The 12,677-nt window shown below is 37.8% G+C and overlaps 1 protein-coding gene across 1 annotated transcript; it reads right to left on the minus strand.

The window, feature by feature from the left end:
* Positions 1 to 254: 254 nt before the first annotated feature.
* On the minus strand, positions 255 to 6,691 carry LOC112149590 (RING finger protein 39). Its single transcript, XM_024277389.2, has 5 exons — positions 5,625 to 6,691; positions 5,063 to 5,090; positions 4,426 to 4,503; positions 3,767 to 3,967; positions 255 to 2,084 (listed from the first exon to the last, which is right to left on the minus strand). Exons 1-5 carry the CDS (start codon positions 5,919 to 5,921, stop codon positions 1,591 to 1,593), a joined length of 1,098 nt encoding a protein of 365 aa, XP_024133157.1. The 5' UTR covers positions 5,922 to 6,691; the 3' UTR covers positions 255 to 1,590.
* Positions 6,692 to 12,677: the final 5,986 nt, after the last annotated feature.

Consider the following 12,677-nt stretch of genomic DNA (forward strand, 5'->3'; position numbering starts at 1 on the left):
TTAATGTTTGCTTCCAAATAATTTATTTTAAAAACAAAATCAGCGGTAATTGTAATCTAAAACAGTATTGCCCAATAAAATATTGCAATATTTCACAGAACAGATTCTTTCCTACACCTTTAGAACAAATTGGTTCAGAGGATCCAGATGGAATTCCTAAAGGATTTCTGCTTATCCAGATTTGAGTCATTTTCCTTTAGCGAGTACAAAAAGGTGAAAATGAATTTACACCAAATTCAAGACATTTATAGAATTTTTTTATTCAAATGTATTATAGGATGAACCACAACGTTGATCCTTGAACAATTATAACTTCATTCTACACCAGTTTACACATCTTAGTAGAAACTAGGGCTGTCACGATTAGTTGATTAGTCACGACTATGTCGTCTACAACTATTTTAGTTGTTTATTCTCTGATTTTTTCAATCTCAAAAGTGCACGGTTTCGAATACCTTTGTCTGCCATTGTCTTTAACACACATGCGCAGTAATCATTTGTGGCAGCCCCAATAGAGACAACACAGAACAGCTTGTAATACAAAACAGACCGATTTTGTTTTATTTTTCTCACACTTGTTATTTTTCCTCAGTTTGTGGCCTTTTTCTTCTAAAGTTTTCTGTTGTCTCCAGACTGATAGATCTCGGGGTCACGTGTGCTCAAAGGAGGTTAAATAAACTCCAACGTCCCGTTCTGTTGCCATGTTCAAACATCTCTGCGGGGAAACAAAGGCGTCAGAAGTCCTCGAGTCAACAGCTTTCACTCTCATAAAGTGCTTAAGATCAAGTCTGGTCATGTCCCCGCCGCTCTTTTGGCTCCCCTGATCAGTCGCCGAGGCTTTCATTCCGGTTACACATTTTTCCCTGGTGCCTCCGTCCCAGTTATTGGTATTAACCTTGCATTTCTTCTAAGCGCCATCAAAATGATCTTCTAATCATCTGATTTACTGTGTTTTCCTTCTTTTCAGGCTTTTCAATGAGACTTAAAGTGAACTCAGTTTTGAGCCAGAGCAGCTTCTTGGCATGAAAGCTGGGAGGAATCCCTCTATTCATTTTTTTCCCATTCATCACCCGCTGTCGGGCATGCTGTTTTCCCTTTCTCCCTCTGTTCTCCCACCCGTTTGAAGTCCCCGAGAGCCCCGCGGTTTCCCAGGGGTCAGAAAGGCCGGCGCAACTGTAGTATCGAAGAAAGGCCGCGGGATAGTTGTGCGCTGCCACCTGTTCCTCCTGTGTCAACAGCGCCGGCGTTGCTGCACCCGGGCCGGGGCGTTTACCCATACAGGGGGGAGGAGCCTGTGGTCACATCCGCATGCAGAAATCTGTTTTTCTACAGTGCAGACCCCCTACTGTCCAACAACTGTCACACAGTGAAGACCCACTGCCAAAAGCCCACACCGATCAGGCTTAAGCCCAGAGCAGTGGGGGTCCTTCTGCTCTGAGGAGGAGCTGCCTCTTGGGGAGAGGGTCAATTGCAGGTCCGGGTTCAAGCTGAGAGTGGAAATAGTCTTTCAAGATGAAAAATTAGCCTTTAAATGACAGTGGAAGATCAAACTGCTTGGAGCTGTGGGCGTGTTCCATTAGAAAGGAACTTTTACGAGCTCTTCTCATTCACTTTTACTTTCCTTTTTGTCCGTCGCCCCACTTCCAAACGGGGAATCGAGCTGGAGTCGAGCAGGGCAAGAGTCTCAAACTTTTGAACTGCTCTCTTCACCAGCAAGAAGGGGACATCTTTGCACCACCAACCTCTGCTGGGCCCAGAGGATGCCCTGTAGGCCGAGTCCTTACATAGAAACACGTGAGGGGGAGGCGAAAGTCCGCAGCGCACCTTTAGCCTGCCCTCCCCGAGGCCCAGCGCTGGCCGGACTCCAGCAGGCTGGAAACGAGTGGGCAGCGTGGCGAGATGCTCCTGGGTCAGGGGGTTGTGGAAGCTGAGGGCTCCCCCTCCCAGGTTGAGGAAGACTCCTATGGTTTTGATCCCTGGTGGCACAGAGTAAACGGGCTCATTGTATCCATCATACACCGCAGAGAAAGACACGCCGTTCCTCTGCAGCCACCAGCCGCTGCAACCGTCCAATGAGGAGACCCCTGAGGAGACACAGACATCCTTTCTGAATGGATGGAGATTTTTTTTTTTCACAAACTCCTTTCAAGTCACTCAAAAAGACCCACAAAGAAAAGCACTTTTAATGTTAAAAAGCACATTTAATCAAAGCCTTGAGTGGAGTTGGATGTCCTGCAGTTGCTCTCGTGCACCCTTTTGACCCACCCTCACTGGCTGAGCGACTGCTGCACATCCCTCACTCTCCTCCTCTGCTGCTGCTGCCCTTGTTGGAGCTGCATGTAAGAATTTCATTAAAAAAAAACAAAACACTTTTTTCAATATGGCAGCTTTTCTGGTGGGTAATCTCCACAGCTACCATTTTATCATTTGGTCTTATGACAGTGACGAACAGATCTACGTAATTTTTAGAAGAATCAGAAAAAGTACATTTTTGGATTTCCTTGGCAACGGAGGTCTTTTGTTAACCATGCTCACATTCCTAATATAGTCCTTTTGTATGTTGTTTAGTTTCAGCTTGAGTCAGGGAATCATGTCTTAAATTTTCACAATATCTTGGTAAAAAAAGTACACCCAACAGAGAAACTTTTGCGAGCTTGCCAAGGTAACACCATTCAAAATGAAAACTTCAAGAACTAAACTTTTTTCCCAAGTATCTTCCCAATGATGTTCAAGGAGTTAAAAATTAAGAAGTAGTATAGAATTGTAGAAGGAACTGAAGGAGATTTTAAAAAAAATTCAAGATGGCATGCACTTTCCAAGGTCAAAGGTCAACAAAACTTTAGTTGTGGTTGTGGACCTGGTGGCATGTCTGTGCAAAATTTTGTGAAAATCGCCTGAACAAAAGTATTCTTTTCCCATATTGTTAAAAAATGTGGAAAATCAGCAAATTTCACCTTCTGCAACAGAATGTCCACCAAACTATAATCTCAAAACTTACTTCAGAATTTCATTTGCAGATTTTGAAAGGTTTTTTTGAGCTCCATAAGAGATTTTGGCCCCATTCATTTTTTTTTTATTTGTCCCGCTGCAATGTCATCTTATTATTAATTTGTTTTAATTTGATTTGATTTAAATTTGATTTAAATTTTGGTTTGATTTGCTTATTTATTGATTTATTGGGGGGCAGGGTGTCCACCATGCCCAAAATTTATTTTCATTAGATGCGTCAAATTTCTCTCACAAAGGTGCTTTGAGAATGTAAATAAAATGTAAATAAATATGTAAATAAAAACATGTCTTTTTTTTTTTTTACTGTTGCCTGTTTCTATATCTATATAGTTATAGTAATTTATCTATAACTTTTGTTTTTTACATTTCTCAATAACTTGAGGTCAACATTAGAAGGAAATATTTAACATTGATGGAGGATTTGTTGCAATTGATTCATACTAAAAGTTGCTAAAGTGTCCACATATCAGCTCCGAAACACACTCTACTGAGCACCAGAGTCACACCTGAGATTCTGCAATAAAAAAAAAAAGAATTCTGCATAAAAACAGAGATAACTGCTACTCTTAAAGGACACAAAACAAAAAGAAAAATCCAGTTAAAAGTCAGAGAAAAATATGGTAAAATACAGACTGGAAGACTTTTCCTAATGACAAAAGCTGCTGTTTGAATAGATGATCCAGTGAGTGGGTTTTATGGGGAATATGGGTGCCCGTGTTATGTTATGGCGCTGACCCAAACCAAATCCCAGATTTACCAAGCCTGTAGATGGAGCTGTTGCACACGTCCACCTCCCAGTAGTACTGTCCGCGTGCGATCACAACATCAGAGCACACCTGGGCGAAGCGAGTGCAGCCCTGCGGCGGAGGACTGTCTCCACGGCGACTCACAGAGAGGCGGGAGCTGGACAGGTGGAGGGATGGAGGCACAGAGGAAGGGTCCAGAGAGAAAAACAGGCCTAAAAAGGGATGCAACAACATGAGGATTAACCATACAAGGGAAGAAATAATAATAAAAAAAAGAAACAATTTGGAAAAGAGAGGGGAAAGTATGGAGAGAAAATAGTATCATTCCCATTTGTGGGTGTGTAATTGTTGATTTGTGCCTAACTTTGAATTTGTGCGTAAGAGTCTTGAATCACATCCATGTGTAAATGTGGTTTTCTGTGTTTTTTTTATGTAGTTTTTAGAGATTTGTATGTGTAGTTAGTTTCAAGCTGTTGTCATTTTAAGTTGTGCATGTGTAAATTGTATTTAGCATTTTTTGGAATTTCAAAATTTTTGCATTTATGCACAAATGTATTGCATGAGATACAAATTAAGAATTACGCACATACAAATCCAAAGTTACAAACAAATCAACAGTAACGCAATCACAAAAGGGAATGATACTATTTTCTCTCCATAACCATCATACCAAAGACGGACCGCTCCATCTCCTCCTCCTGCAGCTCTGCAGCACCATCTAGTGGCGTCTCTGCGGAAGTGGCAGCACCTGGTTCAAATGAGGACAGTTTGTCAGAATCCACCAAAGATGTGGATTTAAACGGAAACATTTGAATTAAAAAAATGTTTTTACATAGTAGTAATCAGCAATTCACCATAGCAACATGTTAACGTTAAAGCAGCTTTATTTTAGAGAAGAGCTGGATATTTTCAGCTTAATTGTCCAAAAAAAAAATGAGATAAAATATGGAGTTTCAGAAACATTTTGATTGTACATGCATCATGTCAAAATACTAATAATACTTTTCTTGAAGAATTGTGAAGATAGGAAGTTTTTGTCTGCTTTAAAATTTAGATTTAAAAGGTTTCCTTAAAATTATTCTAAAAAACCACAGCCAAAAAATAAAAAAGTCAAAAGCAAAGTCAACACCAACCTAGAAAGTAGAACAACAGGAAAAAATTAAAGGACAAAAGAAGGAATAGGAAGTTTAAAAGAGCTGCTGTTCATTTCCTCTTGACCTTTATCATTATTTCAAATCCTAAACATTAATATTTCTGTTTCATCCCAGTAAATCCACAATGATTTTAAATCAGTACAACATACTCACAATCTGAGCAGGCGTGGGCTGCACCCTCCTGAAAGCAGCATTAATGGGGCAAGAAAATGCAGAAAAGAGATCATTCCGATATATTTTACAATCGCTTTTAGTCATTATGACTGTCCACACTTGGATAAATACATGATCTAGTGGTAAGAATTTGGTAAAAAGTCTTGAAAGAATTCAGTTCAACATTCAGCTTAACCTTCTGACTAAAATGTGAATGCATAGAGAACATATCTAAACCTGAATATCTCCCAAACCCTGCAGGACATTTAGGGCTTTTCATTGATACCAAATGTGAAGGGGTGTGGCTCAGGGAATTGTAGTTTTTAGTGAATTCAAGAAAATATGATTGAATTAATTTTTGTATACAGATTTATTCCAAAACTTACTTTCTGGTATCACATTTTTCTTATATGCACATAAATCATAAACATCTTGAAATCACAGGTTAGACTCATTCTAATGTGTTGATTAAACCACAAATGTTTATTTCAGCTTGTTGTAGCTGCTTTGCTATAAATATCAAATGTTTCCGTATTCCCTCCAGTGAGCCGTGGCAGCTTACCCTTGCATGGTGAGGGCGATCCTCAGGTGAGTCATCCCAGAAACTCGTCTGTCTGCTGACACGTTCAGATTCCATGGAAGGATGTTTAGGAAGACAGGAAGTGGCAGCTCCCCAGCTCCAGCACGGCAGCTCCACGTGGCGTCCACAGCAGGGACACAGGAGGGAACAGACAGAGAGCGGCGGTGCCATCGGTCCTCCGGCTGCCACACACCGGCTGCACATGCTGTGAGAGCACGGCAGAATCAGGGGGGTTTCACATTCTTGACCGCAGGCTGGACAGATGGCTGGATGCTGCATGTTTTGTCTTGGGATGCTTTTTCCTTAAAGATGGTAGCTTTTAAATTGGAATAAAATTGCCAAAATGTTTTGTTTGTGTGTAAAAATCCTTCTTTACATTTTTAAATTAACCGGACTAAATAGAGAGCAAACCTCCTGAAAAGAGACAAAGAGGACCCCTCACGCGGTTCCAAAGGCTTCTGCTCCAACCCCCAGAAAAAAATAAAAATAAAAAAAATTAAAAATTCTGTTGTGGAAAAATCTTAGTGTGCCACCTCGCCTGCATCACGGATATAGATGGAAAAAGGTAAAATTACTTACAAGATAAAACAGAGAGAGAGGAGAGGCATGCTTTTGCTTGGGGGTTGCCATGGTGATGAGTGTGTTGATGAGCATCTACAAGATAAAGTGCTGTGAAAAGCTCTCTCTCTCTCACACACACACACACATCTACATGTTAACAATGGGCTCATTGAAGCCATGCAGAAGGACAAACCCCCTCTAACAGCAGTGGAGGGATGACACAGCACTCAGACTCGTCTTTATGTCTCCCAGACAAAATTCTTAGCATCCTTTGACAAATTCGGTAGTTATAAGGAAAGCCCAGAGCTGGAGTGAAAAGAATATCTGGAGGAAACTGTTTCCAGAGCTCTGAGCATCACGTGGAGTTTAACTGCAGGTTTCTCAGGATTCATCCTTCTGCTGACGAATAAGTTTCACCTCCAACGTGATCCTTGCAGGCCAAAATGAGACAAAACACTGAAAAACAACACATTTTTAATCGATGTTCTCTCACCTCTTTCTATTCAGACAATGGTTTCTCCCAAGGAGTCAGTAAAGATGGTTTCTTCTTCACTTCTCTCTTCCCTTGGTTCTTACCATAATCTTAATAACAGAGACATTCACTCATTCACCATCTGCAGGATCCTGTGAGGGGTCACAAGGACTGCTGGAGCCTAAACCAGCTGAAGGGGTAACATGATGACAACTCACAGTTCACTTGAAAAAACAGTTTTTGGACTGTGGGAGGAAGCTCGAGCACCTGGATATCGCAGATGTGCTCCTACGTTTACATACCCTGGAAGGAATTATGATTTCTTGGTCATTTTTTCATAGAATATGAATGATAACACATTTATATGGAAGTGTTTGTGACTCATAATTCAAAATAAGTCAATATTGGAAATGCTTTTTCATTTTCACAATATACCTGCATTACTTGTCTCTTAAATAAAATGGAAAAAGCAATTCTCCAAACAGCTTTTGATTTTCTTCAAGACCACTCATTCTGTGACATTATTAAAATGATAAAGAAAATTGCATTTAATATTTCATTTTCAAAAGGTTCTTTGGTAAATTTGTACCAAAATTCAATTAGAAATGTCAAATTTCAAAATTAAGATAGATTAGGAGAATTGCGTTTTCATTTTTACAAAGGACCAGCATTACTTGTAAAAAGAAATTCTCTGAACAGCTTTTTCACTTTCTTTAACGCCGTTGATTCTGTAACGTTATTAGAATGATAAAGAAAATGGCATTTAATATTTCATTTTGAAAGGTTCTTTTGTAATTTTTTACCAAAATTCAGTTAGAAATATAAAATTTGAAAATTAAAATGGATTATCGGAAATGCTTTTTCATTTTCACAATGGACCTGCATTACTTGTCTCTTAAATAAAATGAAAAAGCAATTCTCAGAACTGCTTTTCCATTTTCTTCATCATCACTCCTCATTTGGTATAATTAAAGTGACAAATCCAATGAACACTCTGCTTTGGTTTGTGCTATTGGCAAACAACATGTCGTTCTCATTGACTTATATGGAGAAAAGCAAAAAAAAAGGAAGAAGAGGAAAAACACGCTCAAAGCTGAGATTTATCTTTTCATCTTTCAACTGGTGATTTTTTTTTTACACCTTTAAGACTGGGGTACAATACTAATCCATGTATCTTACTTCTCATCACGAGTTATATGGTAGCATAGTGGTCAGAGCTACAGCGGTCCATCCCAATGCAGTTACATTGTGAAAATGAAAAAGCATTTCTGTTCATGCATTTTAATTTTCAAATTTCAGATTTCTTATTGAATTTTGGTTCAAATTTACTAAAGAATTTTTTTTGAAAATGAATTGTCAGACGCTATAATCTTCATAATTTTAATTAAGTTAAAGAATGAGCCGTGTTGATAAAGAAAAAGAAAAAGCAGTTTGGAGAAATGCTTTTTCATTTAAGGGACAAGTAATGCAGATAGACTGTGAAAATGAAAAGCATTTGTTTTAATCCATTTTAATTTTCAAATTTTATATTTCTAATTGAATTTTGGGACAGATTTACCAGAGAACCTTTTGAAAATGAAATGTAAAATGCCTTTTTCTTCATAATTTTAATTTTGTCACAGAATGAGCCGTGTTCAAGATGAAAATGAAAAAGCCATTTGGAGAATTGCTTTTTCCTTTTTCACTTAAGAGAAAAGTAATGCAGTTATATTGTAAAAAGAAAAAAAAAATGAAAAAGCATTTCCAGTATTGACTTTTATTTGGAATTATAAGTCACCAACACTTCCATACTTGTGGTTGTTGTGGACAAGGTTTTTTTTTTATTTTCTCTAATCCTAAAGCAGAATGTATTTGAGAACTGGAGCAAGTGAGTGTGAAATCATCTATAGAAAATTGTTTATTTCCAGCTCTAACCAAATCAATTTTTCAGGATACACACGCTGACATGTTGGAGCCAGGCGGCAACAGTAAGCAGGGATTGGTTCCGAGTCGGTCAGAGTCATCGTTTATAAGGCATCTAAATAAACCAAACTTAAATAGATTGTGTCCAAACCTGACTTGGAAAAACTAATCCTTGCTTTTGTGTCCAGTTGGTTGGACTTTTGTGATGGCCTTCTCTCTGCATGGGCTCTCTAGACGAGGCATCAAACAACAGCAACTTGTTCAAAATGCGGCAGCTCGAGTCTTGACAAAAAAACAGGAAATATGACCATTAGTCCAGTTCTAAGGTCTTTGCTCGGGCTTCTTGTTGTTCAGAGAATAGAGTTTAAAACACCTCTTCTTGTTCATAAGTCTCTTCATGGTCTAGTACCCAAGTACACCTCTGATATACTAGTTCCTTATATCTCATCTCAAAGTCTGTGAACCTCAGATTGAGTCTTCATCAGGTTCCAAGAGCCAAAAGTACACATGGTGAGGCAGCTTTTCTGTGTTTTTTGACAAAGGTTTAGAACAATCTCTGAAAATTAGTATGAGACGAGTTGGAAAATGATCAAATTTAGGCTGAAAACTTTTTTATTTAGCAATGCATTTTAAAATGGAAACCATTGTATGTGTATGTTTTTAATGATTTTTAAACGTCTAACTTTTAATCTTATTGATTTGATGATTTTACTTATGATTAATTTACTTAGAATTTATCCTTATTTCCTTTTGTAATTTTGTATACTTTTGTACAGCACTTTGACTTGTTTTGGCTGTGAATTGTGCTTTACAAATAAACTTGTTTGTTGCTTAGTTACTTTCACTTTTGATGTTTATCACATCTTGATGCAGGATGTTTGTTGGACAAATGTCAAATAGCAGCTTTCATTCATGTTTTGTGAGTGTGTGTGGAGTACGGCAGTGTCTGTGTAAAGCACAGATAAAAATGGTCTTCACCTTCTGTTGGATTAAGTGATAAAAAAAAAAAAAACTTTGCATTTGTTGATCTTTGACGGCTGGTACCAGCGTGAGCTAAAAAAGTTTATATGAGAAGAAGACGCGTAGTCAGTGACAGTTTAGACAAGTACAGACAAAGACAAAGGGATCTCAATCTGGAACGGTGGCTGGAAACTCTTCAATTTCGTTGAAATTATTGCACAATTCAGTGTCATCTTCGAGGTTTGGCCAAGCCGAGAGGTGCGTAAAGGAAGAACTTCATGTTGTCAAACCAAAAAAGGAAAATATCTGTTGCATAATGAGAATATATTTGTGTCATGAACGAGTTTGTACATTCTGGGTCGTATTTGCACAGGGATGTGGGGTGAAACATTAACTTCTGCTTCCATCAAAGACACAGCGTTCTCCACACTGCAGACACACACAGACACACCACTCACTTATATGTTTTTGAGTGACATGACAGAAACAGAAAAACTGTTGTAAAGGATCCCATTAGCGCCCAGCGGACAGACACTTGGATTTTTGTGGAGTTTTATCTGCAGAAAGTGCATTTGGACGACGTCAAATGGAGGCAAAACCACAGCCAGGGATCACCATGCATCCAGGATGAGCAGGTTATGGCTTATGGCAGTAAGTTTGGTGTGAACTTGAAGAGATTTGGATGCAGTCTTCTGCACACAATCATGTTGGTGTGAAACTCTAAAGCTAAATATGTTCCAATAATTCAAGAGCAGCTTCAATAATCTACCAGAGCCTTTGTTTATTCACCAGGGGGAGGATCAAATACACTGTAAAAAATGAGCTGGAAACTAAAAAAAAAAATGTGAAAAAAATCTGCAAATTTGGTTTTCGGAAAATAAAAACATTTCTTGAAAAAAATCTTGACCATTAAATATTAAAATTGGTCATAAACACTTATCCGTTGCTGTATTTGTCTTATGATTGGAAATTGTACTTCTAAAAATGAGCATGTAATTCTGGAAAAAGTTTTATATCTTAAAAGTAGGTAAATGTATGTGTTTTCCTCTGAATATTTTAACTGGTATAACAGTCTTTTCTTCTCTACTTTATTTCATTTCTACAAGACAACATATACATTAAAACAATACAAGACATCTTATGCAGGGGAAATGAAAGGGAGCAGAATGAAGGAAAGCACATTTTTTTGCCCCTGTTACGTCCAAAAAGCAAAAGGTACATCTACAACTATGTACACTGTTGCTGAAACTAACGTAGTAAACAAACACACACACACACACAAAAAGTGAGAATAACATCTAAAATTAAAGAATTTTTAAGTATTTCTTTTTTTTCTTTTCACCAGTACAGTAATTAAATAACAAAGTCAATCTTTTTTTCCGGACCTTCTAATACAAGAGTTATATACTTTAAGATAAAATTATCTTAAAAATAATGGATTTACTTTCAAATCTATTTTGTCATGTTTTACCCCCATTTGACCAGTCATGCCCCTCTCTCTCACCTCTTCTGCCCCTGCCACCCAAGTCAGAGATACATGGGACAAGTTCTTAAAAAAAAAAAAAAAACTTTTTTCAAAACATTTTTTCTCTGTTGTTATAATCTCCATAGCATCCATTTAATTTTTCTCTGTTGTTCTAATCTCCATAGCAACCATTTATTTTTTTGTTTTTTTGGGATGACAAACAGGTTTATGTAACTTTTAGAAGAATCAGCAAAAGTAAACTTTTGAACTTCCTTGGCAACCAAGGATTTTACATAGTCTGAGGTTTTTGTATAACATGGGCTACAACTTGGGCCTGGCCTACATGCATAATATGTTCATATTGTGTTGTTTTTGTTATTTTATTAACTTAAAAACATATTTAAATATTATTATTTTTGTCTTGCTTTTTGGCTTTGAAATTCAGAAATGTTTTTAATGTAAAGCACTTGAGCTTCACTTGATGAAAAAGTGCTCTCAAAAAAGATTGATTTGTTCAACTTAAACCAACAATTCATGGATTCACATATTAATATCGCTATTTCTATATTCATAATATCGCAATCTCATATTCACAACATCATGATCTCATATTCGCAACATCGTGATCTCATAATAACAACATTACTCAAACGAAGGTTTTCTTTTTTTGTTGTGAGAAAAATGGGAAAACTTTAACATTTTGCCACAAAGCAGACTCTAAGCTGTAGGCTATCCCATAATAATTTCAGTGAATAATAGATATATGGGTATAGGGTATCGGTGCATGCAAATTCTGATGAGTTTTTGATTATATGGGAACATTTTCTCTTAAAGCTGCAGTAAGAAGAGTCAGAAAGATGAAACAATTTAGTCTGTCAGAGAAAGAAATACGTCTTAAGTTTTAAGTTCAAATGAGGATTTATTGCCTTAAAACAAATCGTTACCCCTAATTGACAGTGACTGATAAGTTTGTTATGTCTTATTTCAAAAGTAATAATTAAACTACAAGGAAGACAGAAATTCCTGGTAATGTTGTGTTTTTGCAGTGACCCCTCACTGGAATTAGTAACATGTGTACCAGCATTTTAGCTGGAAGTGTATATATATATCTTGGCTGCCATTCCTTCATTCATTCCAACTAAAAATATCACGGAAATAAAAGGAATCACGCTTATTTTGACTTACATGGGAAAAATGCAGCTTACAACTTGTTTGGGCATGGTTTGTGGGCGGGGCTTTATCAAGAAAAGATAGTGATGCGAGAGGCAGGAGTTTGCCCTTTCTCACCCACCCACTGAAATATTTGGAATTCAGTTTCAACCCAAAAAATATGTCAGGTATCACTTTCCCCATGAAGTATTTGCATGCAAAGGAGGATGAGCACAGAAGCCGCACTCTGATATCTGATCGAGGGTTAAGATGCAGGTTATGCGGATGATTATACTAATGAAGCATAAGATTGAGAGATAAAAGGGGGAGGAAACACAAGCAGAAAGAAACAGATAAATACTGTTTGGTCCTGTTTGGAGGAGCTCGATGGCAGCTCATCCATGTGCTCCTCCAGGCTGTATCCTCCTGCTGCTGCTGATAGGAGGCATTTCCACCAGCCTGCCCATCGACTTTTGGTGCAGCTCTCAGGCTCGAGAAAGCATAATGCATTTGCACACGGTAAGTA

The sequence above is a fragment of the Oryzias melastigma genome, linkage group LG13 (assembly GCF_002922805.2).
Source record: "Oryzias melastigma strain HK-1 linkage group LG13, ASM292280v2, whole genome shotgun sequence".
Lineage (NCBI taxonomy): Eukaryota > Metazoa > Chordata > Actinopteri > Beloniformes > Adrianichthyidae > Oryzias > Oryzias melastigma.

What these genes read in the sequence shown, in the direction of transcription:
- LOC112149590 (XM_024277389.2), bottom strand. Translation starts at nt 5,921, where the DNA reads ATGCAGCATCCAGCCATCTGTCCAGCCTGCGGTCAAGAATGTGAAACC. An exon ending in ATCGCCCTCACCATGCAAGG is followed by an intron (nt 5,091 to 5,624) that starts GTAAGCTGCCAC and finishes TGCTGCTTTCAG; the next exon opens with GAGGGTGCAGCCCACGCCTG. An exon ending in GATGGAGCGGTCCGTCTTTG is followed by an intron (nt 3,968 to 4,425) that starts GTATGATGGTTA and finishes ATCCCTTTTTAG; the next exon opens with GCCTGTTTTTCTCTCTGGAC.